At 35.3% G+C, this 27,711-nt stretch overlaps 2 protein-coding genes across 3 annotated transcripts in view; one reads left to right on the top strand and one right to left on the bottom strand.

Moving 5' to 3' along the window:
• LOC135124497 (venom serine protease-like) overlaps positions 1–27,711 on the bottom strand; it is an 83,654-nt gene that overhangs the window by 37,866 nt on the left and 18,077 nt on the right. The window lies entirely within an intron of this gene.
• LOC135124490 (microtubule-actin cross-linking factor 1) overlaps positions 415–27,711 on the top strand; it is a 158,559-nt gene continuing 131,262 nt past the window's right edge. For both annotated transcript variants that reach the window (XM_064049570.1, XM_064049564.1), the window contains exons 1-2: positions 415–816; positions 14,166–14,286. In XM_064049570.1, coding sequence (XP_063905640.1) covers positions 14,184–14,286 — 103 coding nt within the window. In that variant the 5' untranslated portion in view covers positions 415–816; positions 14,166–14,183. The remainder of the gene's footprint in view (positions 817–14,165; positions 14,287–27,711) is intronic.

Here is a 27,711-nt window from a genome sequence, read left to right as displayed (position 1 = left end):
ATAATTTTTTATGAAGCCCATAAGATTTCTGTTTTGTCGTTTATTAATTTGGAATAACTTTGCCCCACAGGCTTTGTAAACTCGTCGACTATTTAAATACACCAGATGTACTCCAATTACCTTGATAATAACACAGTGATCTCCATAATGAGATTAATCAATTGATATCAATTATATCTCACTCGCAAAAAATTCGACCTCGTTGTCACACTAAAAAAACCTAAAAAATCGTTCCACCAATCCACGCCCCCGCATTTCCATCAGCTCCACCTCCCTCCAACCCCCTCGGCTCCTAAACCCCTCAGCAAACAATAAACTCGTCGCCTCGCGCGTATTGATCAAAGCGGTAGAGCTATGTTGTCGAATGCAGCCACCGGCAACGTTGCAATCATAACTCAGTACTTGCGGCATCGTGGGCAAGTGTGCTTCGTTCCGCCGCTGAGAGTCACCTCACGCTGTCAAAAACCAAAGACCCATTTCCCCGAAACCGAAAAACCGAAACGTCAAAATGGAGCCGAAATGACACAAGCCGACTCGATCCGACGAAACGCACGTGCACGTGCCGCTCAGGACGCATAACGTGTTCGTTCCAGTATTGATTTTCGTTCCTAACCTCTCTAATTTGTGATTCACCCGTTTTCCACCCCGGAATTAAAATTTACAGTGTAGTGCTGTGCGTGGCATTGCGAGCCAGCTGTCATTGCTTAATGTGCAAAAGCGAGTTTAGTGACATTTAGTGTTTTTATCGCTTATTGTTAACATTTTTATCATGTTTCTACTGTTGTTGCTTCGAGGATTATCGCTGTTATATTCGTGGTGAGTGGGATTTTGGGGAAAAAGGGGACGGAGTTGGCTCGGGGGTGGGTTTTTGCGGGAGATAAGGTTTCTTGGGGTGCCTGGGGGGGTTAGTTAAATTAGGTTACTGCACCTGCCGCGTGACGTTTTCGAGTGTCATCATCGATTTTGACAGGTTGGGTGTTAATAATGCAGTCGACGTTTCTAAGAGTCATCGTGGACGAAAATAGAACGACTTTGTGTTTTTTTTTCTTGATTATTTTATTTTGGAAGGATGTTACGGCCGAATTTGATTCATTATTTTACTGGGTAAGAGGAACGTTTCGTTCCGTTGGAGGTATTTCGGATTTTGTTGTGGTATTTACAATTTAAATCAAAGTTGTTTATTTATCTAACCATGAAATTAATTTACGTTGGGTTGGTATTATTTCGTCAGAACGGATTCTATGGAAAAGAAACTTTTATTACACAAAAACTAGTTTTCGTTAGCTGTGTTTTATGCCTTTTTGTTGGAACTTTGTGTATATTGTGTCTGCTTACACAGCTAAATTAATTTATGTTAACACACACGTTAACAAATTCAATTAAGAAATTGAACGTTTAAGAGAAAACACACTAAAATCGATTCGTTTTCATTGTGTTGCCACATTAAGTAGGGTAAAATAGCACGACTAATTCGAATTCACATCGATTGTGCTTCACGAACTAGGAAAATTCGGTCCAAATAATTTGTTTTTACTTTTTTCGGCTTACTCTAGTTCGATATAGAAAATTCTAAGTAGAAAACACAATTTTATGCTCGTACTTTCTGAATAAAATTACGTCATTAATTTTTAATTAATTCTGTATAATTTTTCAAGCAGTTCCAGGTGTCTATAAAATTTTATGAAATCGAATAATGTAATTTTTAGAAATCGTTTGTTTACAACATTAAAAGTGCAACAAATTCTAATTAAGGTTTGATATGACGTCATTAGATTGTTAGAGGTGGTGAATCGCAAAAATGTGTATAAAATGTGTGGACATAATAAATAATACAAAAACTTTAACTGACAATTGAATTCAAATCAAAATTCCCATCATAATTTTTTTTTCCAGTACATAATAAAACATCCTGGATGTACGTATGTTCAAGGACAAAAAAAATGTAAACACCAGTAAAGAACTGTAATATTGCGTGTCAGACTTTTTATTTTTACCAATCCTCGAGTTGTTATCAGTTACGTATATGCAACTTATTTCTTGTGTTGTAATCATGTGTATTAAAATGCCAGTTTTGACTAATCTGTTTTTATGACCATTCTAATATAAAGAGTATTTTTTGAGCTTGAAAAGTGGATGTATGTGATGAGCTTTGAATTGTCGTTGATTGCTTTCTTTGCAAAAATAAATATTTTCTCCCAGTAACAGAATGGAACAAGTGTTTTGGTTGGCTAGCTGGTGAAGAAATTGTATCATAATTGTCAAAAGTTTCACAGATTTACACAGGGAGTTCCAAACCAAAAGTTAATAAGTTCGCAATGGATACATGAATTATGGAAACGAGAATGTTTCATTTGTATTCTACGGTATGAAAGATATAATAGACAGGAAAATAGCCATAACGATCAATTAAATGTCGTTTGTTTCTGTGTCGCTTGACGTAGTACCATTGTATACCAAAATGCCAGAAAAGTACTAACAGTATGACGAACAAATGCTTTGATTCGAATGTTAAAAGTTCAGGATCTTTTTCTGAGACATTAACTGAAGGGTAGTAATCCACAGGCTCTATGACAGGGTTCCATTGTTATGCAGTTAACAGTTCAACAAAGGTCATAATAGGGATATTATGGACTTAGCCTTATTTAGCCTTTATAGTTCATCTTAAAGATGTATTCCCACGGTCGGGTTTACATTACCCTTAGTATGACTTTCTTTGTGGCGGCGTTTGGCTGAATAACATTGGAATCCTGCCATATAAAGTTAGAGCCGGACGACTATAGAATGTGATATGTGAAGCCACAATAGATCTAGTTATTTTTATGGAACCAAAATCGGAATATTAGACTAATTACTAATTATGTATTACAAAAACAGGAAATAAAAAAAATTAAACTACAAAGTACCTTTTGCAGTGTTAAATGCAAAAAATGTGGAGAGATAGAGGGCGATCTGGACAGTCACCAATTGCTTCGTTTTACAAAAATAAAGCAAGAAATACCAGCCTGAAAGTAAAAGAACGAAACTAAAGATAAACCGAAAGAGTACAAGAGGAAAAGACAGTTAAGACGTGAAAGAATAGCAAAAGAAAGAGAACAGCAAGATAAGCAGTAAGTTTAGTGCAAACTGTAGTGGCAATGTAGAAATGATTCATTTACTAGAGAGAGAGAGAAGAGTTTTTGAAACACTGGAATAACAAATTGAATCGGAAATGAGAAACGACGGTAACTGGAAAAACTAGAACAAAAAGAAAGAAATTGAAGAATCCATATATAAGGAATGAAAGATTTAAAATTACAGGAGAATATGAGATGAGGATAAGGAGGATTTATATGCAAAGGGACAATGAAGCATCATGGTTTGAATTGTTACGTCTCGTAATCTAGAAACCTGGAAATAACGTGGAATTCAGATTAAAAGCTGATTCACGAACTTTCATCTTTAATTTGTTCGTCCAACAACACGACACGAGATGACAAGTTCAGAAGTAAAACGTTAAGAGATGATAGCAAATGTTTCCAAACCAAAGACCTCCCATTGAGAACGTAACAGATTTATTGTTAGAACAAAACAAACAAGATGGGATATCAAAGGGGACTTTGAAAACGACGTCTAAAATTGGAGAAAGGGGATTTGAGAAAGTAGAGGAAGGCCAAGAATCAGAATTTGGATACATTTGTAAGGCTGTGACAAGAACTTCCAAAGCTTAAAATTGCCAAAAATTCCGCTTTAGAAACATCTAGAAAATATGCTATGATTTTAAGGATGGTTTTTAGGTAATACTTTAAGAAACGACAGACCCTAGATGTCCTGAATCGAAAACAACGTTAAATTGTTCAATATCCACAATTTTGGAAGGCGTGAAATTTCACTTGCGCTTATGCATATGTATTGCGGATCGATCATGTGGTGTCAAAACTCTACCAAGGCCAAACATCCCATTATAAGAAAATGAGACAACATTCTCCAATTCTTTTGTATTAAAATAAGCAAACCGATTAAAATTCCCAATTAGTCAAAGCGGCCCGGATTTTCGTAACATCCTCACCATTACGACCCAAAAAAAGTGCAAGTGAAACTGTAATTTAATTATTATCCTTCGCCGCAAGAACTGCCAAATCCGCAACGGAAAAACTCTTCCAATTTTAGACTTCGTTACATAAACGGATTTGGCCACAGTCCTCTTACGCTATTTATTAGCAACCTTTCGAAACCTGACAATTAATTAAGCCTTAAACTTTACGATAAATCAAGGAAATTTTCGCAAATCCCGCCCATTATCTAATATTCGATTAATAACCGTAACATTTCCAAGAGCAAAAACTAGCTGGACTACATTCAGCTACCACTTTTGTTTACTTTCACCTAATAAGGAGTTAAGTCACGTGTTTTGCAAAGATTAACGGTCAAAGTTACGTGGAATGAATCGCGTTTATTGAAAATGGAACTTTATTTGCGTTTACGTTAAAAAAAGACGACGTTCGTCTGGTCTCTCAGTCGTTTAAAATCAGGCGAGGTTAGCGGAGTTCACGATTCTTGTGGCAATGGCAATGAATCAATCGCGTGGACGTTGAATTATTTACAACAATTAAAATCGGAATTAATTTATTTCGTGGGCCGCGGGTCCAAATTGTGGGCTTGCAGACGGCGGGAAATCTGTGCCGGCTGTTTTACCTTGTTGGGAAGGAATTTGGTACCTGAGGATGTATTTTTGAGAAAAGGCCAACAACCTCGACGAATTTGGTTAATGGAGTCAATGGAGTTTAATAACTGCGATAAAAAAGTGTAAACAAACAATTTGTGGCGTTGTAGTAGTAGTGGTGACGGAAACTGATGGACGCTTTATGGACAGGACGTGACGAAGAGTGGAATGGTGGGAGGTGCTGGGTTTTCAGGTTGAGTTCGAAAAGAATCAAAATATTCCTTTTTAAGACGACCAAGAATGAAGCCTTGAAAACTTAAAAGACCCAAGTGCCAAAACTCTTCTCTTTTAGCTTAGTCTTTGAGAGGATATTTTTAAGAGAACATCTTCGGAGATTGAAGATATCTGGAGCGAACAGTGATGTTGTTTTAGCAACGTTTACCACTGCGGCTCATCAAACTTTGCACCTCTTCTCAGTTAAGGCTAAATATCTCCTGTTGCAACAAGCTGTGACTCATACTGGGAAATTTACGGTCGATTCTGTTGAACTTAGTACCGGCGAGGTACGTGGAGAACAGTATCATCATTTTATTCTCGAACTGGCAGTTATCATACCCTACGATAAGGTTACGTTTATTGGTGAACTTGAAGTTATTGATAGCTCCCGACTCCGACCTTCGTGCTACACGCACATTATTTCACCACTAGTGTCACAGATATGAATCCTAAAATTGTAACAGGACAAATGACGACCGTAATACATGTTCGAATAGCATAGTTTCTGTAACAATACTTTTTCAGGATATATTCCGACTATGCACGTGTCACCATTAGGTAAAAAAGGGAAACCCTGTGGTTTCTGATTCAGGAAATCTCAGATTCTCTGGACATTCGTGGTCTTTATTTCTTGTTTATGAGGCTCCATGTCAGTGTCCAGACACGGGTTAGTACCAAATTTTTTTGGGGAAAATGGAAAACAGAACTTTACGTGGTTTTCAGGGAATTTCGGTGTGATTCTTTCTAGACTGTAATATTCTGTGTCCTCTTCACAAGATGTTCTTGAAAGTTCGGGAGTGCTTTCTGTTCCGGATCGAACTGATAAATGTTTGCTGGCGACAGTCTTTTACAGACCACGTGTACAATGGAATGTGCCCAGGATTTGTTCCCATGTCAATTCAAATCCAGCTTGTAGAACTCGTTGAACAACTTTGTCTTCTGTTCATTTGTTAGTTTTTTGTATTGATAGAGGCATTTGCACACATCCCAGATGTAAAACCAGAAATAAATACTCTATATTAAGACACATTTAATAGTTTTCGGAGTATTAATTAATCTGAGGAAGTGGTCTGTTGATTTGCTTATCTTGTAAAAGATACGTTTTTCCATCCAACACAGACATTCCTCTGAGGATGCTAGTACTAGATTTGGGTCGGTATTCCACTATTTCGAATTGCAGTATTAGGTAACTCAAGATATCTAATGCATGATACATAAAACTGATTAAAAATTGATTGTGGTTGTTTATCCGCATCCTTTTCCTATGTAATATCTTTGAAGAGGTAGTAATTTTAAACCAACCTTCACTCTTTGCAAAAGCTGGAAGGTGGAAATAATATACAGTTAGCGCCAGCGTGATTGCCCATTTTTACTTCGTGTTTGTTACGTTTAGGCAACTAGCAGGTGGCGGAAAAGTGTCAGTATTTTATATAGGTTTTAGCTGTTGTTAATATTAGAAATTAGACTTTTTGATTCGCGAAGCTAATGTTCTGTGACTAGGACAATCACAATAGTTAGTTCTGTATTAAGACAGGATGCTAGTGTCCACAGTACTTCGTAATAGTTTGAATTGCACAGTTAAGGGGATGTTTGCTAAAAGAAAACTGTCGGATTTTTAATTTTGCCGTGTTATTGTCTTCACAAGAAGTTTGCGTGTAGAAAAATAAAGACGAGAAGTAGTGGTAGGCTGGTTGAAACTCAGGAAAGCTGGGGTGTAATTTATGACACCCATAATCTTTGGTAACAGTTCGGCACCCGTTTGTCGTGTATTATTGTTCGATTTTCGTTCGTCTACAGTTCAATTTTCATATACGAAAAATGACCACAAGAAATTAATAAGAAATAAAAATCTGAATATGTACAAAAATGAACTTCGAAAAATTAAGACAACAAATAGTAAGTCCAAGCAATTATAATCGAATTGGGAAACTGATTGATTTACAACAAAAAAAGCACTCAACCGAATAATTATAAATGCAGTTATTTTTCGGACACAAAACAATCACTTTCGCAACACTTAAAAAGATTTGTGGCAAGTAAAACAAAATCAATTTTATGTGTCCAAATGGCTCTACTGAGTGTGTCCCTATACTGAAATGCAATGAGAAAATCACCAATTTCTGCATCAGTACGTACCTATATGTCATGATGTAATGCAAATTATAAAATAAACTAGAGACCAATAATTTGTTTCGTTTTTATTTATGCGTATTTATAAATATACCCAATTGTTTTACTTAAAACTAAGTACTTCAATTATTTGGTTTACATATTTCAATTATAACTGGTTCCCTAGCTGGTTAGTATCGGCTAAGTTCAAACTAAAGTGGTATAGAAACTACCTGTGTATACTGAATGGTTACACTATGCAACACTAAAAAATTCACAGAAAGTTCATATAGTGTTTGAGGTAGGGTATACTCCATATACTAAAGAAAAAAATGTTTTATACTCATATCACATCACAAAACATAGATAACGGGTGTTTTGTTTTTCTTACTTTTTGAGACACTTGATTGCATTTAATCGTAAAAATATCGCTTTTATGTATCCACCCATGCTTGCAGACTTCTGTTGGTGTCTTTAGAGGGATACTGCGAGATCTGGCTACAATAGGAATGCCAATCGTTCGAAAAAAAAGACCTTTTCTAATGAAAAATGAAGTATTGTTTCATTAATTTTGTATGATTTCAAAAAATTCAATAAACACTTTTCATTGTGATACCTGATGTGATAGGTTGGGTACCTATACTCCATATACTAAAGAAAAAAATGTTTTATACCCATATCACATCATAAAACATAGATAACGGGTGTTTTGTTTTTCTTACTTTTTGGGTCACTTGATTGCAGTTAATCGTAAAAATATCGCTTTTATGTATCCACCCATGCTTGCAGACTTCTGTTGGTGTCTTCAGAGGGATACTGCGAGATCTGGCTGCAATAAGAATGCCAATCGTTCGAAAAAAAAGACCTTTTTCAATGAAAAATGAAGTTTTGTTTTATTAATTTTGTATGATTTCAAAAAATTCAATAAACACTTTTCACTTTGAAACCTGATGTGATACGATTCTTTCAAGCATGATCCTCAATTGAGCTTGAGGTAAGAAATTTTAACTACATACTGTGCATTCTGTGAATTTTATTTTTTTTTAATTTGTTGCATAGTGTTATCCGGCTAATTATAAGGTTTATGGTAATCTTTTATTCAACAAAATAAAATTCTTTCAGGTAATACACTTTGATCTTTGACAAAAAGCCGAGAAGCAATAGGATTGGTGATTATATAAAGTAACAATAATAAAATTTCTATTAGTAACATTGACTAATTACACTTTATGTAAGTGCATAAAAACAGCGGCGGGTCTAGAAAACAAAAATTTTTATATGTACAGAAATTAGGAAATAAAAGCATAATACATAATAGTAAAACTAATCAAATGATGATTAAACTGCATTTTTGTCTGTAGTTTTTTTGACATAATAATTCTGATAAAAGTTTTTTCGACTTTTTCGTGGCGTTGAAAGTGGAATCTTAGACTTTCGTCCCATTTCAAAATTTACTCTTTATATATTTCAATGGTCACAACGAGTTCACTAACTACACAGAAGTAAATTTATGCAAAGATTAAATTTGTCACCCAAAAGATGTCGGAAGTAATAAATTATCCCATCGGTCCAAGAACGTTCGGTGGGTGTTATACCCCGATCCGAGAGAGACCGTAGTAAGAGACAGCAAATGGAACGGATAAAATAAAGCTTCAAACATGATCAGTTTTAAACCAAAATTGTGAAGTTTCGTAAATCGAAATTTTTTTTTTCTTTTTGAAATATCGTAGTAAACACTTCAAAGAATGTCCATGACTTACTTTAATGTGAATTTTATAACTATGATCGGCACAGTCGGACCTAATATTAGTGTGATTTTGAGCATATTTGCGATTTTATTAGAGCAAAACAGGTCATTTTTTCTCCAATTTTATAAGTTCCGGACACTAATAGCATGTCAAAGATATTGTAAAAAAAAAAAATTTAGTTCAGATTCCAACTAGTTGTCTAGTATTTGTGAAACAAAATCTACTGTAAATTCACTGAAAACTAAACCGATAACATCACCTTAAATGTCATTGGCTGACTTAGTTTCAGTATAATTATGCAACATCCGTGTTAGTAGTGAGCCAATTCCTATATTAGCACGAGGAGTGGTGATTGTTATGACTGTAGTTCATACTGACGTTAATTCAGTTCGCATTGATCCCGATGTTAAACAGAACATATGCCTACTCCTGAAGTCCATGCATAATTTTATAGAAACGACGCTACCTTAAATTTATTTAATAAAAATCTCTTGGAAAACATCTTAGTGGATAGACTACATCAAGTCGAAAAAATTGGTCCAAATGTCTTGAGAACCAGTTACACAAATCAATTGAAATTAGGTAGGGGTACAAGAAGTTGTGCTCTAATTATTCGTCCCACAAACACATAAAATAAAATGATAATAGCTGTCTAGGTGCCACGACTCCGCAAGTAGGTCTGACACATTTTTGTTGTGCAGTTTTTTGAAATTATTAAAAGTGTTATTGTTAAATACGTGACAAATTGTAAACAGCATATCTGGGGTTTCTTGAGGATCCAACTAGACAAACATAGTCATAAAAATTCCTCGATTCTTTTCGGTGAACCGATGAACCGGCGTTAATAGCACCCCCCATCCTTGCGCCACGGGAACTCAAATTTCAATTATTATTTTATCATTATTAAATATCGCTGGGCGCTTTCTCTATTTTTAAGGAAATAGGAGGACCTATTCTTAATTTAATAAATAAACACTTCTGTGATGACTTGATTAACATAGTAGTAACAGGCAAGGCGAAAAATACAAAAGTGGCCATTCATCCGATGGGCTCAATTATAGTTTTGGAAATTTTATTGACAATAACGAGACGGATACTAGTACAATGGTAAGAAATATTTATGGCTCACAGCAGTTCACTCGAATTTATCGGTAAGAGGTATTGTATAGTGGCCATCACAATAAGCTGAACGCCTCAAGCGCTCAATAAACCCCTAACCACAGCTTATAGATGCCATAAATTTGGGCCGGATGCCTCGTGCTATTCAGTTAGTATACTGGTCCAAATCGTACTCCGTTTTTATGGCACTGCAATATCAATTACCGCAAGTATTTGGAGGTCTATTGAAAGTGTGAACAGCCGTCTCATAAATCATCTTAAAGTTTTTCGGGAGCTACCTATGCAGGACCAGATCCGCTTTCATTCACAAAAGTGTGAGGTGTGGACAAAAATCGGCGTAATGGTGAAAGAAATGGTGGAAGAAAGTACGGCCCTGTGTAGTGTAGACAGTTGGTCTGTTGTTGGTTTATGACCGCTGGATTTAACTCCTACACAATAGGGTGCAGTCGTAAAAACAGAGTAAGATTTGGACCAGTATACAGCGTAATACTTAAATAAGAGATATGCTGTGTCCAAACATTGTTTTGAACGCAAAATGTATCACCGGTAGGAGCATTTATAAACTTGCTTAGAAATTTTTCTGATTACATCCCTGTTCCGGACGGACCCACAAGTCGAGAGTAATAAAAATTACAACCATCCTAATCACTTCAATGAGTGGCAGCACGACCGCGTCCCAGGCAGCATTCGGTAAAATTTGACGGCCACTATACTCCCAGTTTAAAGTAGTTTTTATGACAAGATAATAAACATTATCAACTCATTATTCCATGACGGACAATATGAGTTGAATAACAAAGTACGGCCCTGCAAGAAACCGACCACTTTCTTATTTATGGGTAGGGATTTACTCAATTGTCCCCATCATCAACTTCGACACAATGGACCTATCATAAAAACCACTTTAAACTGGGAGTACAATAGTTGTACTTATAAAATAATGGTCATTTTCGTTCGTAAGTAACGATGGTCTCTGTCCGAACCTGGATTATTGTGCTTTCTAACATCTGGGGATTACCGGCACGCGACAGCTTTAAGTTGTAAATATCTCTTGCTATTGTACTACTGTCCGTCTCGTTATTGCCAATACAATTTTATAGGGTAGAATGAAATTTCCAAAACTTAGCTTACGCTCGGGAAGTAAAAATTGCTTTGATTGGTTAAGGAAAAACTCAAAGCGAATTCGTAAACCACATTTATAGGAATATATTGTTGTATAGAAGTTAAATCAAATAAACATAGAATTTTTTGAAATTGCGTCAATAAATTGTTGGTGGGGATAATTAGCAAAATTATTTAATCTACATGATACTTCTAATATATGTACAAAATTTGACAACAATCGGTCCAGCAGTTTCGGAGATTACGGTTCTAATAAAAATGGATGCAGACAGACAGACAGAAACGGGAGACTACTTTTACTTCCCGAGCGTAAGCGAAGGAAGTATTGTAATCGAGTCCCTTGGCCGACTCTCTACATTTACGTTTTCTCGATCTTTCATGCATAGTAATTTTTTAATCAAAATATATTCGCTGATCCCCTCCAAATAATTGATGACGTCATTTCAAAGTTTTGCCGGATAAATATTATCTAAAATATGCAAAATATGATCAGTTTATACTTGTGATTTATAATTTTTATTCATATTTTTTAGATTCGCTTAAACAGGGTAACTCAAAAAAAATTAATGACTGTGTTGTTAAAAAATAAACATCCATTCAGGTTTAGGAATTTAACTCGTTATTATGGAAATTTGTAATTTAACGCCTTTTAAATTTAATAAGTTTTTACAAGTTTAATAGGGGCAAAATCAGTCTTAACTTAACAAGTGCCCCGCCCACCGACCCCCTATTTTCTCAGAGGATATGTCATTTGCCAAAATAAGTTTTACCTTGGCAAGTACTAGCCCCGCCCACCCTCTATTTTCTCAGAGGACATGAAGTTCACCAAAATCAGTCTTATCTGATCAAGTACTAGCCCCGCCCACCCGCCCCTATTTTCTCAAAGGATATGTCATTTGCCAGAAAAAGACTTAGCAACTGCTAGCAAGTACTCTGAAAAAATAAAGGGAGGGTGGGCAAGGCTAGTACTTGCTAACATAAGTCTTATTTTGGCAAATGACATATCGTCTGAGAAAACAGGGGGCGGGTGGGCGGGGCTAGTACTTGGTAAGATAAGACTGATTTTGGTAAATCACATATCCTCTGAGAAAATAGGGGCGGGTGGGCGGGGCCAGTACTTGGTAAGATAAGACTGATTTTGACAAATGACATCCTCTGGGAAATAGGGGGCGGGTGGGCGGGCCTAGTATTTATTAAGATAAAACTGATTTTGCCCCTATTAATCTTGTAAAAACTTGTGAAATTTAAAGGTGTTCAAATATAAGTTTCCATGGTAACGAGTTAAATTCCTAAATCTACCCGGAATGTGCAAAATATCCTTGTGAGTTATCATTGCATTCATATTTTTTAGATTTGCTTATACAGGTGACTCAAAAAATGAATGAAAGTATCAATTTATTTTATTGATGACATCAGGAACGGCTCAATCCATTTCGTCAGAAAATTGTGGGATACAATACTGTTATTTTTAGTATTACGGTGTACCAATCCAAGTTGATATACGTTTTCTTGCAAAAATGTTGATTACCTCATCACAAAATTCTGTAAAGTAAAAATTCAACTCAAAAATACTGGATATCTTTCAGTATACTTTAGGTGCAAGGGAAGTTCTGTCGAAACTGTTTGGTTAGTACTGTAGGGATTATGAAACCTCGAGAAAATATAAAAGTGGCCAGTCGTCCGATGGACTCGATTACTATACTTCCTTAGCTTACGCTCTGGAAGTAAAAATCTTGCTTTTAAAAATCTAGGCCGAACACCAAGATTGAACACATTTACATTATAGTGGTGACCAAACGATAGAAGGATACTCAAGTCGAGACCTAGTTGCATACGGTAGTTCAAAGGTTTTAAAGTCAATAAAATCATACCTAGGAATCATAAATCTCAAAAATCAAAAGGCTGATATTCTAACAGTTTAAATATGTGGGCCAAATGAAAATTTTGAATCAAACATTTCATAATTTTAGACGTCTATAATTCACGATGTTGGTTGTATCACCTTTTTACTTCTCGAGCGTAAACTAAGGAAGTAAAGTAATCGAGTCCATCTGACGAATTGCTGCTTTCGCATTTTCTCGACGTTTCATGACCCCTAGAGTACGAAAATAGTAATCTACCGTTTTCGTTTGTCTGTCTGTCTGTCTATCTGTCTATCTGGTGTCTCTATACATTTTTATTAGACACGTAATCTCCGAAACTACTGGACCGATTGTTGCTAAATTTTGTACGTATATTAGGGATATCATGTAGATGGTAAAACACTAACCAAATTTTTTCTAATCATCCCCACCAACAACGTGATGACAATCCCTCAAAATTTTTCATTTTAATTGATTACAGAAAATTAAAAAATACAAGCCAAAAGTCTCGAAAAAATCAACAAAATTGGTGGCTGCTTACTTTTACTTACGGAATTTTGTTAACATTTGTAAAACAGGCTTCCCTCTATCATCGGATGAATAAAAAAACCCAGCGGAATCGCGCTTGTCTATCCTTACATTTTTCTGCGTAACAATTTTCCGCACACCTCTAATTCTAATAATTTTCGCTTCGAGGCGTAGTATACATATTTACCCTCATAACAAATCTAAAAGCGCGTTAATTCACAAACTATGTGTTTAACCCAAATTCATACATTCGCTGATAACCATGCCTTATCGTTTTTCCTTTTTTGCACCCATAAAACGACCACAAAGGCCCCACACTCGGTAATAATGTTTACTTTTCAGTAGTTTTCAACTAATTGGTCTAAACCAAGAACATTCCTTTTAAATAAACGTTCCATTGTAATATACCGTTTTTATGACACCATATTTTCGATAACGCTTTTCAGGGTTATTAGAGCAGTATCAGCTGGTTAAACATCGGCACCGGCCAAATTTGGAAGGGTTCGTTTATTACGAATAGTTTCCAGAAAGAGCGTTCCTGTTTGATCGCTAGTGCTAATATTTGGTTTTCAATTTGACTGTTTACAAACTCGTCAGATTATAGTTCTGTGGGTAGAATCAAATTTTCGGTAATCCTACGCGAAATTCCTGAGCTTGTCCAAGGTGCACAATGCGGAGGTGCTTGCACTATGTTAAATTTTTATCACCACGATCGTCATGTTATTGGTAAAAATTCCCATCTGAGTAAGCGGTTTGTTCCAGAAAACTATGCTGTGAATAATGGATTTCGACAAGGATCCCACCCTTCAGGAATGGACCCGGGAGCAGCCTTTATCCGTCCTAGCCTTAGATAGTGCAGACAGAGCCGTACTTCGAATTGCAGGTCAGTACTAGGATTTTCAACACTTGTTAGCGTGCCAAAACTGAACATTTATCTGCGATTATGGATGAAAAATGGGTAAACTCCGTCGACCATTACCTCTTAAGTTTTATAAACAAATTTTCCATGTTTTTCGCGAATCGCTACTTCGAAAACGGGGGAAAAGCGCGTCACCCCTTATCACAAATCCAATAAATTTTCCGGAAAACCTAGCTGTCAATGGCGCGATAAGGCGATAACGCCATGTTTGCGTTCCATTGAATTTTCGGCGTTCTGCAAATCCGCAAAGTAAATATTTCTCTATTAACCAAGAGATAAATCTCACTTGTTTGAGCGTCCTGTCGAATTTTTTCGCGCCGAGCGCTTTAATACGTCTCTATTAGCCGGCTTTATGACCGTGCAAAATTCCATTTCGCTTTTAATCTCGTCAACTACTTTAATTCGGTTTCGTTTAGTGAGATTTCGGCTTTTCAGGAAATGCCGTGCTTGCTCGCAGACATCTCGCGTGCTTGAGTCACAAGATGTGTCACAAATGTTCTTTTCGATGTCATTTTTGGTTCATATTTAGAAACTCTTGTCGGCGGTTATTATTACATGGGAAAGTCCCATGCTGGATTCGAAACGGAAAACGTCTGTATTGTGTTCAAATGGAGATTTATGGAGATTCGGGGCTAATTATAGCCTGATAATACGCAAACGGTTTGTGTTTAAAATTGGATCAAATAGGTGTATGCACATGTATTTTTTCTTTTTGAGACTTAGCGTGTGCTTGGGAGTGGTAAAAATAGAGAGATGTGTGTCAACACGTGGTGACGATAATTAAAGTGTCTCAGTGTATTAAGTTCAAATACGACGTGGACAGAATGCAAATTATTGGCGCTCGTGTGGCGACGTTTAGCATTTCCATTTTCGCACTTTGAATATTCATTTTATTTTCGTTTTACGCTTATTGCGTTCAGAATATTTTAACATTTTCTTTAAAAAATGGGACAAGAGGATTTTACATTTTGGTTTTGTTTGTAACAGGTTAATTAAAAAAAATAATGTTGATTTGTTGATTTCAATCTCCATAAGTTTTTGACGACTTCATTGCTTCAAACATTCCAGGATTGTTAAAATGACATGACAAATTTTGAGATATTTTCAGAATAATCTGCAATCTTGGTTTGGGATCATTAGCACCTATATTAGCTCGTTGATATTTATTTCGAAAAATTGTTGTAGATTTTTAGACAACTTCGCCGAAAGGTCAATTTTGCAAAACCATCGATATGTAATCTTTGACGTTTTCACGTACACCTTTGAAAATCACCAAAGATTGACACTAGAAGAATTTCTTTTATTGATTTTAACCTGCAAAAGTTTTTAACAGCTCTATTTCTTCTAAAATTCTGACCATTTTTCAGAGTCGCCAAAACGAATTTCCTCTCCTTTTTTGCAGGGCAACCAATCTTGATTATGTTACATAAAAGAAAATTCCTTCTCTACATTCCTCACATTGTTTACTTTGTTTTTTTACAAAAACACTCACTCATTATCAAATTTTTCAACACGTGTAATCTCAAGTACACATGTATTTATCAAGTACCCTCACAGAAACATATTTACAAAACCACTAAACTAGACCATTCCAAATTTTCAACCCATCACGAAACCGCAGTTTCAACCCCACGAACTCAAACTTCCACTAATCACCATCCCATTGTGCTAATTTCCACTCCCAACTGATAATTCCTCGCACGCAAATTAACTCGTTACAATTTACCTTGATCCGACTTAATCGTCTATTTGTAGCTTTATTTGAAATGCAATGAAGCGATAAATCATCCAGTGGCGCACGTGTCGAAAATACCATGAATTATTAAAACCGTTGACATCAGCATTCACCTGAGAAATGTCAAGCAGGATGGCGTCACTGCCATCAATTAGAAAAAAAAAAACGAAATTAATTCGTCAAGAATGTTGCAAGAACGCCGGTACAAGTTTCGATAGAATCAAGTGGTCGTGGCACGGCGATTCTCACATGTTCCCACTTCCTGTTTCCGTTACAGGTTGAAGGCCAAGTCAGGAGAATACACAGGTGAATTCATTGTACGAGGGACCGTCGGGAAAAACTGACACACTATTGCGAACCTACATGGTATATTTTTGAAATTTTTTAAATAAAAAGTTTGTAATAACAGGAAAAGTGCGTTTTTTGACACGAGAATTAAAATGGCCAGTCGTTTTTTTGCACTAGTTCGATCTTCTCGAATCCCCCTCGTAGCTTCAGGACCGTTGCTTTATCGTCTTGGTGGGTTTCGACGGATTTGCCCAAAAGCGTGAAGGTTGTCTGAAGTTGCCGCCAAGGCTATGATTATCAGAAAAAATGCAGGAATATTTGCTACTGGTACTGTAATGGTGCGGCTAATGTACGGAATTCATGTTGTAGTGGGGGTTTATTGGGTTTTAATGAGTGATGGAAGACGTCTACCTTTAGAACTAATTTAAAACATTTCGGTTTGCAGTTTGTTGTTTTTTTCGGTAATAAGACACATGGCTGACGGTTAGCGGTTAGACAATGGGAGCCTTACAAAGGAAGTTTTTTGCACTAACACGATTACGTCTAATTGAATAGATCTGTTTATGGTCGGTTTATTAGTAGAGGAGTTTTTTTGATTGGGTACTGGCTAGTTTGGTTGAGGTTTACGATATAATTGTGTATTGTAGATTTATAAAAGCTGCGTAAATTTGAAGTGACATTTTGGCGATAAAAAGTAATTGGCAATATATACAGCAATTAAGAACTGTGATAGTGGGACAGAATTCATGGCAAGTTTTGATTAACTCTGGACAGGGATTAAAAACCACTGGATTGTTTCGTCCATAATTAGAACACGATTTCGAACAGTTCTCTTCAAAATGCTGATTTTGAAGTTATTTGTCACTCTGAGTCGTTTTTGATCAACATTTACACATTTGGTATCTGAGTGGGCTGATATTACCATAATGTATGATGTGAAGACGGTTCACAGGAAATGGTTCCAGTTTCAGCTGTAACCTTGAACCTAGTTCGTCATTCCTGCAAAATCATGTCATGCCCGGTATCATTTATCAATATTTCGTGATACATCTACTTATAATCTAATATTTTCAGCACACCGTTTATAGCTTGATTGTTAGAAAACTGCCAAAGTGAAACCTGCCGTTTGTGCTATGAATGGTTGGAAAATTTCTTGTCTGTATCGTTCCTGAGTAATTGAACCCTTGAATAAATACAGGTTCATGAACTCCTCTACGACAAACTACTAGCTCAAGTTTGCATTGAGTAGATCCATTCACCATCCTGTGTAATGTTCTATTGCGATACTAAAACATCACAACAAATGTGTCTTGTTTCAAAGAACAGACCGTTGTTTTTGCCAAAACACGACCCGAGTAGGCTGGAATATTTTAATTTGAAAGACACCAGTTACTCCTTAAATTAACATGACACGAAGTGGCAAACGTGCTTTAAATTTCACAGGTCACTGTAGCACTGTATAACAATAAAATAAAAATAATGGTTTTGTTTTTTCAGAAACGGGACCAATAGTAACCGATTGATTATCGTCTATTGTTCGTAACAACTTTTGTCTTCTAAATAATGCCATCGCACTACAATTACAATTATCCTTTCACGCATCTCGCTTACTACAACTAACAAGCTAAATTGGATCAATTATAAAGGTGTTGAGGTATGATTAAATCTTACTCAGGAAAGGAATTTGGAAACCTCTCAACCGAAACATTATTAATGAAAAAACAGTTACGCCTTATCTGATCACACAACATACCTACTGCAAAAATCAAGAACATAAACAAAAACCCATTCAAAACCAATCCATTACCTGCATAATGTCGAAAACGCCTCCATGACCCGAAGCGATACAACATTTTTTCCAGCAATCGTGGACATCCGACTGTTTATGTCCATTATCGTGATGCGACCACATATTTATCGTTATTTACGACCACCCAACAAAACGTTATGGTTATGTCATAATCTTCATAATGTGATTCCATAGTGCTGTATATTGATTACTACTTATTACAGACTTAACTGTGCAAGTTTCCAACAGAGCAAAGTTCCAGGCCTTGAACCTGCGCACAAATTTAGCACATTTTTCACATCTTTGCATACATTACCAGGTTTCTCATAATATTTTCGCGATCTGTCAACACCAGCAATTAATCATAGCTAGAAGTTTACAGTCCTGGATTCTTCGAAAATCACTTTTTGCGATCAGAACATTCCGCGATTCGTCCACCTCTGGTCGTAATTAACAGAACGGTGGGAAAATCGTGCACAGTTAGGTGAAAATTAACACACAACGAGTGTATTAACATTCCGACAATAAAATTGATAGTTGCTTCGGTAGTGCTAACTGTCATAAAAATTATGTAATTGTGATATAACCAAGGCCAGAGTTGGATTTGATGGTGGATTCCATTGCGTGCGGTATGACTATGTTTTAACAGTTCGTGGAGTGACAAAAGGGTCGATAACAGGTTTTATAGTGTTCTTCTGAGTCATTTTCCAGAATTAACTTTAATTGCTTAATTGTCGCTGTCATTTGCATTCAATTAGAGCTGCGTTAAGTGAGTGTCGATTCTTTTGTGGCGAATTTGCTGGGGTCGGCGATGTCAAGGCGTTCTCTAAGCGATAGCCAACGAAGAAGATTCAACTGCAGCTGCAGATCTTGCATACGCTGCATTCTTCAAATGCACTTGCAGTTATGGAGGTGCTATAAACTGTTTATTATTACTTTCAAGAAGTGCGCGTATGGGTGGGATGAGGTCATGGTGACAAGTGTTTGCTTGCACTTTCCGTGGTGTAGTCAGCGAAAGATATTTTCTGATTTTATTACTGAGTTTTTTGAGCTAGTAGCTTTTGGAAAAAGTTGGGTTAGGTGTAACCGTCACACTGTCAATGATTTTGCAGAATGACATCGTTGCTAATACGTCTTCTGTTAATATTCGCCCTTTCGGTGCTGCTGTTGAGAACTTTGGGTATAAGTAATCCAAAAACTGCAGTGGTTACTGTGCTGGTTATGGTGCTTTTCTTGATATAACTGCACGTTGTTGATGTGGTCTGTTCTGAAGCAACAGCCCTTTAATTGGAAATGGGCATGGGTGTGGATACTTTTAAATTAGCAACCCTTGAAGTAGCACAGGCGCTGGGTTTTTATATGCAGGGGTATTGTTTACAAGTGGTTTTACATCGGAATTATTGTATTTTTTTCTGAAAATATATCACTTTGTTAGCTTATGGTTTTATTTAACTTGTAATTTTATTTTGACAGCTGGATGAATGTGAGTCGAAACCAGAGCCAGATAGTAGTTTCTTAAATTTCGAGGACCCAGTGAAAAAAAAATCGGAAAAAGCATTGAATACCTAGAAGATTTAATCTAGAATATGGAAATACATATGTGCAACCAGGATATAAGTGAACACGCAACAGTAGCAATGTGAATTATGGAAACATCAGTGCTTTTAGAAAATAAAGTGTAGAGAAATTTTACGTCTTTTTTGGGACAGTTTTTAAAACAGTGCTCTCTATTCTAGGTAAAATTGAAATAATTTCGAACTTCTTCTGACAAAGAATTATATCAAGTGGGTAAAAACTTGTATGTGAACTTTTCTGGATACATTTTAGGCACATCGTCTCAGTCACTTTTTCGTCAGTGTTTGAAACATTTTTTTTGAAAATTAATTCCACAGTAAAATTAACTGAATTTGTATGAGCATATTTCATTTTTCTCACAATGTCTGTTTCGGAGGTTGTGACCCAGAAAATTTGAACTACTTAATAAAAAAATGTATTTCAAGGAACACAACAATCGATGAGCACAGATTATCTTTACTATCTATTATTTCGATTGGAAATGAATTTGCCATAAGTATAAATATTTGAAATATTGTAACAACTTTTGCGCTAAATTAATTTACCATTACTGCCCGAAAGTGTTAATTTGGAACGACAACAAAATTCATGGTTTCAATAGAACGTTGCTCTTGCGCATTATCATAGAAGGGTGCGAGATTACCTTGAGTGATCTTTATTATCAGGTGGATCGGTAGGGATCTGTTAACCCTTGACCTCCCGAAAGTCCAGATATTACACCTTTGGATTTTTGCTTTGTCTACCAACTACCCTGCGTATACCCAAGTAATGTTAATAGCACACATTTATTCATTTTTTAAGAAATAATCACATCAAGTACTTCATACATAACCTCAATCTTCTTTTTTAACCTTGGTAGCAAAAGTTGAACACCTCTAAACAAGTCGACAATTGCACCCACCAATTTGTTTCTCATTTTATATCAAGACATCTTCAGCCGTCAGTAATTTGTCTGTCACCTCTTGTTGTTCTGTTATTCACACAACACGCATTTCCATTTCAAACAAGCAAATATTTGCGTGACTTCCTCAGTGATCTTAAACCAACATCAAACACTTACTACTTATATCCACCTCTTACCGCTCGTCCAATCGCTAAACAATTGTTTATTTACTCATTTAAAACAACATCATTATGTCATTCCAACGCCGTCACCAATCAACAAGTGGCCACCTGATAAGGCCGCCGACAATTATTTTCCCACTCAAAGACATCCATATTGACCAAATTATGTGTGGCATATTTACAAACCCAATAAACTCTGTCAAAACAAACACATAAATCCCGTCTTCTGGCCATCATTTTTTCGATCGCGGCGCGATAATTTCCAAAAATGTCGGAAAGGTTAATCAACAAAAGTTTCGTCAAAAAGGTCACGCTATTTTTAGCGCGATGCGTTGCATTTAGCCTTTGATGTTATTTTGCACGAGCATTTATTGTCGTGATAACGTAGGAAGGTTCATTAGTAGTGTCACTCGGTAATTTATTTTGAATCGAGGCAAGGCGAACGGGGTGTCACGAATCGGTGTCGAGAGCGGTGTTTTGCGCTAATAAAAATTATCAGAAAAATGTCGCGCAAAATTGGTTGGAATTCTTGGAATGCGAGATGATAAGCCATTAATTGACCTTTATGTGGAAAAAATGTGGACGGGAATAGGTTGAAATTGTGTTTGCGGAGACCTTCTGTTTGGACGCCTTGTTCTTACCTCTCTGGTAGCGATGTGTCTAATTTCTTAAGAAAGAACCGAACATTGTTTTTGGACATTGATGGATGAAATGAAAGTCAAGATTTAATTTTATTTTTGACAAAGACACAATATTACATCTTACACTTACACTTCTGTTTTTCTTTTTCATTTTTTTTTCAGCGAGCGCTGAACTGCTACTTTTATGTTTTCTCGAGTTCTCATGAATTTTCGTATGTCGTCTGAAGATGTCTAAAAAGAAATTGTAAGATTTCTGTCTGAGCTTTGATCTATGTAAAAAGAACCATTGATGTTTTTACTTCCTGAGCGTAAAAAAGTAGTCTCCCGATTTCGTCTGTCCGTCTGCCTGTCCGGCGTCTGTCTCCATTTTTATTAGACACGTAATCTCCGAAACTACTGCACCGATTGTTGTCAAATTTTGTATGTACATTAGGAACATCATTATAGATTGTTAAACGCTAACCAAAATTTGTAATTAATAACCCCACCAACAACGCGATGCCATCCACCCAAAATTTTTAACAATAAATATTTAAAAAAATTTATAGAATCATATACTCCTAGACTTGTAGTTTACGAATCAGCATTCAGTTTTAATCATAATTACCTTACAAAAATGTTTCTGCAATAAACTTATTTGCGTGATGATATTAGAAAATAATTTTTATTACAATAACAGCTCTTCACCCAAAATCAGTCCACTCGTCTGTTGTAAGGAGACAAAATCAATCTAATTTCATTCTCTTTTATGCGGCTGCCGATACTCGTACGTGATTATACTCGTAGTCGAATTCTTCTTCGAAGCATAATAAACATAAATACTCGAAGTTAACCATGTAATTGCTAATAAGAGTTCGTTTTCCTGTTGGTTATTCGGTTTAAATATATCTTCTACCGTTCGTACTTGTGCGGACCACGGTACCTTACAATTTGCGCTCTTATTGACCCCATTGGTTTTTACACTGTAGAGGTTATCACAAAACAAAAATGACAAAACCATATTTTATAATTGTTCGAAAAATCTGGACATACTGTTACGTTGGATGAGTATTTAAAATTGGCGTGGGTAAAATTCAACAATTTATTTCTCAGTAACTCAAATTTACACGACTAATTACACAGCGATTATGTACAAAATAATTCCGGCGCAACTTGACTGGACTCTGTCTCGACTGAATTCGACTCGTTGACTGAATAAATAAATCGTTTCCGAAAGTGTCTTCTATTTAAATCCATCCTTCCTTTCTAGATGTTCCGTGATCGAGATCTTTCTAGAGTACCCATCGCGACTTTCGTTTCCCGGTTTGTCTTTAGGGAACGAACGATTCACCCATCATCGCCGTGCATACTAGAAAGCCCTCGAGAGCGTCGTATGGGGCGGCGTATGGGTTTATTTCAATTTTTCACCTTTATTTTTATTCTGTATTTTTCCAATTTTTTATTTTTCATTTTGGCTCGATTATATATCACAGTTTTTCGTATTTTCAGTTCAATTTTTTTATGTTTCTTTCGATTTTATAATGTTTCGTTTAAGTTTTCAAAATTTCAATATTTGATTTTTCAATTCCTCGATTTTCCGATTTCTTTAATTTTCGATATTTCGAATACATGCATATTTAATTTTTTTTGTTTTTTCTCAATTTTTAATTTTTGTATTTTTCAATTTTTCTTTTCCCCAATTTTTCACCTTCTTGATTTTGTAAGATAGGTTTGTACGTAACATGTGTTTCTCTTCATATTTTTTTATATTTGGGGTGTAAAAGCATGCAGTTAAGAGTTTCATGCTAATTTGGGGCTCGTAAAAATATATATTTCCCAGAAACTGGGGAATGGCCTATGCCCTTTCACACGCCTACTAATGGCCTGCGATGCAGGGGTGCAGGTGGTCCGGCGACTTAACACTTGAGCGAGACAAATCTGAGATTATCGCAGTCACAGGCGAAAACAGAAACCACATGTGTGACCCAAAAAAAATAGACCTGATTGGGGTTGATTGGTTGACTGTGTTTCTTTCGAGAGGGTGTAACTAAAAAGGCCTGGATAAAGATTTGAGTTTTAAAACGGACGCGTACCGGTTAAGACGATTTTAATATTACGTGTTACGGTTGATCAAAAAGTGTTGAGGTGAGTGTATCACTGAGTTATCGGTCTTAGGGGTGATGTGAGTGAGATTGCACTAAGGTGTAGTCTGCATTGTTAATTGTTGTAAAAGCTAATTGGATTATCTACTGTGATTTGGTGAGTCCGTTCCTTGTTGTTATTGTTGCATTTGACATGATTATTGATAAGTGGTACCGAGTCAGTTGTCAAATAATGTTAACATAATTCTGAGAGATATTGCAATAGTAAAAGTGATGAAATGAGCCTTGACATGTCGAGCTAATTTAATTAGACTGTCCGCCCTCCTGTGATACCTTTGTCCGTTGTCGCGGACGCCCGTTGTAGCGGGACCTGTTATCCGTTGTTGCGGATGCCCGTTGGTGCGGGACGCGCCTGTTGTCGCAGGCGCCAGAATAAAATCCGTTGTGGCGGATGTGTCTGTTGTAGGCAGATACGGTGCGGGCATCAATCCTGATGCCTTGTGGTCAAAGGACTAGTTATCGAAGTGGGCACCTCGCGCGTCTTCAGTTTTTCCCTTGGTGTCCTTGCACTCTTTGGTACTAGTCCTGGGACAGTAACTGGAGCGGGGCGTCGTGCGCCTTCATTTCCCTTCGCCCATTGCACGACTCAGTACTGTGCCCTGTTGTCGGTAGCGAGAGCGAGTACTTCGTGCGTCTTCAGTTTTTCCCTTAGTACTCATTGCACACTCCGTACCGGACAATTTCGACCGTTGTGACTCCAACCTCTTGGACAGAGCTCATTGATGAAATAATTGTTAATTAAAGCAGTCATATTCATGATAAAGTAGTACCAAACTTATTGACTGATGATAAATCAAAATGACACGGACTCGCTATTAAAGAGTATCACCCAATTAGCAAATTCGCCACATCGACTTTAGGAATCGATGGCTCACATCCCCAATTGCATTTTACAGGGTGCATAATTGTTGTAATGACCGATTCACCTCGACACCAGCCCTCCTGACCAGGCTATAAATGTAACTAATCAGCTATCAACACTGACGACTTAAAAGTGAGTTTATGATTTATGTTATATTAAAATCTGACGTTTGATAATGTGGATAACTGGTAAAGAAATAATGTAACGCCCTCACACACATCAAAAAAAAAAAAATGTGTTCTTATTGTTTAGAATTTTTCATCTCCTACAATTTTTATTTTTATTTTCCAGATTTTTTATTTTTTATTTTCTCGACTTCATATCACAGTTTTTTGTTTTTCATTTAAATTTTTTCAATGTTTCTTTCGATATTATAATGTTTCGTTTGTTCAATTTTTCAAATTTTCGATAATTGATTTTTCAATTCCTGGATTTTCCAATTTTTGGATTTTTACAATTTTTCGTTTCCTCAATTTTTCACCTTCTTGATTTTTCTGTTTATTTTCCAGATTTTTTATTTTTCATTTTCTCGACTTTATATCACAGTTTTCTTGTTTTTTCCGATTTTCATTTCAATTTTTTCAGTGATTCTTTCGATTTTATAATGTTTCGTTTGTTCAATTTTTCAAATTTTCGATTATTGATTTTTCAATTTTTGGATTTCCAATTATTCGATTTTCCGATTTCTTTTCTTTAATTTTCGATATTTCGAATGTACAATACATGCATATTTAATTTTTTTGGTTTTTTCTCAATTTTTAATTTTTCAATTTTTCGTTTCCTCAATTTTTCACTTTCTTGATTTTTCTTTTTATTTTCCAGATTTTTTATTTTTTATTTTCTCGATATTATAATGTTTCGTTTGTTCAATTTTTCAAATTTTCGATTATTAATTTTTCAATTCCTGGATTTTCCAATTTTTAAATTTTTCAATTTTGCAATTTTTGGTTTTCCAATTATTCGATTTTCCTATTTCTTTAATTTTCGATATCTCGAATGTACGATACATGCATATTTCATTTTTTGTTTTTTTCTCAATTTTTTATTTTTCAATTTTTCGTTTCCTCAATTTTTCACTTTCTTGATTTTTCTTTATATTTTCCAGATTTTTTATTTTTTATTTTCTCGATTTTATATTACAGTTTTTTGTTTTTTCATTTCAATTTTTTCAATGTTTTTTCGATTTTATAATGTCTCGTTTGTTCAATTTTTCAAATTTTCGATATTTGATTTTCAATTCCTGGATTTTCCAATTTCTAAATATTTCAAATTTGCAATTTTTGGTTTTCCAGTTATTCGATTTTCCGATTTCTTTAATTGTCGATATTTCGAATTTACAATACATACGTATTTCAATTTTTCGGTTTTTCCTCAACTTATAATTTTTGGATTTTTCAATTTTTCGTTTCTTTATGTTTCAAGTTCTTCATTTCCAGTTTTTAGATTTTTCATCGTTTTTTCACTTTTGATTTTTCAATTTTAAAATTTTGCAATTTTTCCATTTTTTTATTCGAAAAGTTGAAAAATCGATAAATTAAAAATCAGAAAAAATAGAAAAATAGAAAAATCGAAAATGCGAAATATTGCAAAATTGGAAAAGTGGAAAATCGAAAAATTGCAAATCGAAGAACTGAAAAGAGGAAAAATGAAACATTGAAAAATTGAAAACCGACAAACTTAATATGTATTCGAAAAAAATTAATGAACCGAAAAAGTGGGAAGAAGAAAATACGAGTCGAATCTAAAAAAAAAAGAAAACCCAAAAATTGTCAAGCGAAAAATTGTAAAATCGTCAAAATTGCAAAATTGAAAGACTGGTCTACTGATTCGAGATCGAAAAATTAAAATATCGAATAAATGAAAAGTTTTAAAATCCAATAATTGGAAAATGGAAAAATTCTAAAATTGTAACATTGAAAAAGTCAAAAATTTTAAAAATTGTAACTTATTACATATTAAAATGAAAACATGAAAAATTGCAAATCAAAAATTGAAATTAAAAAACAAAAAATTAACAAATCGAAAAATTGTAAAAATAAAGAAAAAAAAACCCAAATGGAAAATTGTAAATCGAAAATTTCAAGAAATGAAAAATTGAAGATTAAAAAAATTGAAAAATTAAACATCGATAAATTGAAAAATCGAGTAAATGAAAAAATTTTAAATTCCAATAATTGAAAAATAGAAAAATTCTAAAACCATAAAATCGAAAGTGCAAAATTTTCTAAAATTATTGTTATCATTACATATTACCTATTTAATATGGAAACTAGAAAATTGCTAAAGAAACAGAAGCTAAAAATTGAAAAATCATGACCATGAAAACTCTGAAAGTGAAAAAGCGAAAAATTCGAAATTCCAAAAATTGAAAATCGAAAAATTAGAATTTGAAAACTCGAGAAACTCAAATCGAAAAAATTGAAAAATTCGAAAGTTGGAAAGTGAAAAACTGAAAAATTTAAACTTGAACATTTTTTTTTTAAGGCGGGAGCATTTAGAATTTCAACAATGTAAAATCTCTACCATATCTTTATTGCCGCTGCCATAAAATAAATTTCTCAATTTCGATAAAAATTGTTATTGTTTTCTTTACAATTGAATCTTTTAATGTATGTTCCGATACTATTTTTTTTTTTTTTCGAAAACTGTTCTGCTTTAGATAGAATGAAAGTTATGATTGGTTCCATTAAATACAGGTGTGTTTTTGAAAAACTTATTTCGGACTTGGATACCTAAAACCACGTGGATCAGTTTTGGTGAAAAGGTAACCTAGTTCGAAAAAGTGTAATTTCTACAGCACGTAATCAGTCACTAGTATCACCTGATACAAAAACAATACATCTTCCAACGTGATTACGTGCAATTCCATACAAACAGCAGCTATAAAAAATCCAATATGTACTCGTAGCATGTAGTCCAGTCACATCCCAGTAACAATAAATCCTGCTGACTCTAAACAATGCAAAGAATAGTTCTTTCTCATGCTGGTACTAATAACAGTACCACTGGTGAAAGAATTTATAAGACCCGACCTTGGACCACACTGCACTCTTCTTCACTCTTTCCTTCTTTCCATTTCTTAAAACAAAACCAAAAGCCGGCAGCATCCACAACGAAACCCCACCCAACTCCCAACCCTTCAATCTCGACCCATAAATTTCCCAAATCCCCCAGAGCGCCAGCTTTGGCCGTCAACCGAAACGAGCATTTAATTGCATAATTCGTCCGTGTTTACGCGTACGACTCACCGTATTCAGCGAGTTCAATGCAGAATGAGCTGCACCAGCCGACAA

The sequence above is a fragment of the Zophobas morio genome, unplaced genomic scaffold (genome assembly GCF_036711695.1).
Source record: "Zophobas morio isolate AGI-343-1 ecotype UQ-CSIRO unplaced genomic scaffold, CSIRO_AGI_Zmor_V1 ptg000007l, whole genome shotgun sequence".
Taxonomy (NCBI): domain Eukaryota; kingdom Metazoa; phylum Arthropoda; class Insecta; order Coleoptera; family Tenebrionidae; genus Zophobas; species Zophobas morio.
Note: the sequence above shows the minus strand (reverse complement) of the source record. Positions and strands in the feature narration are given on the sequence as shown.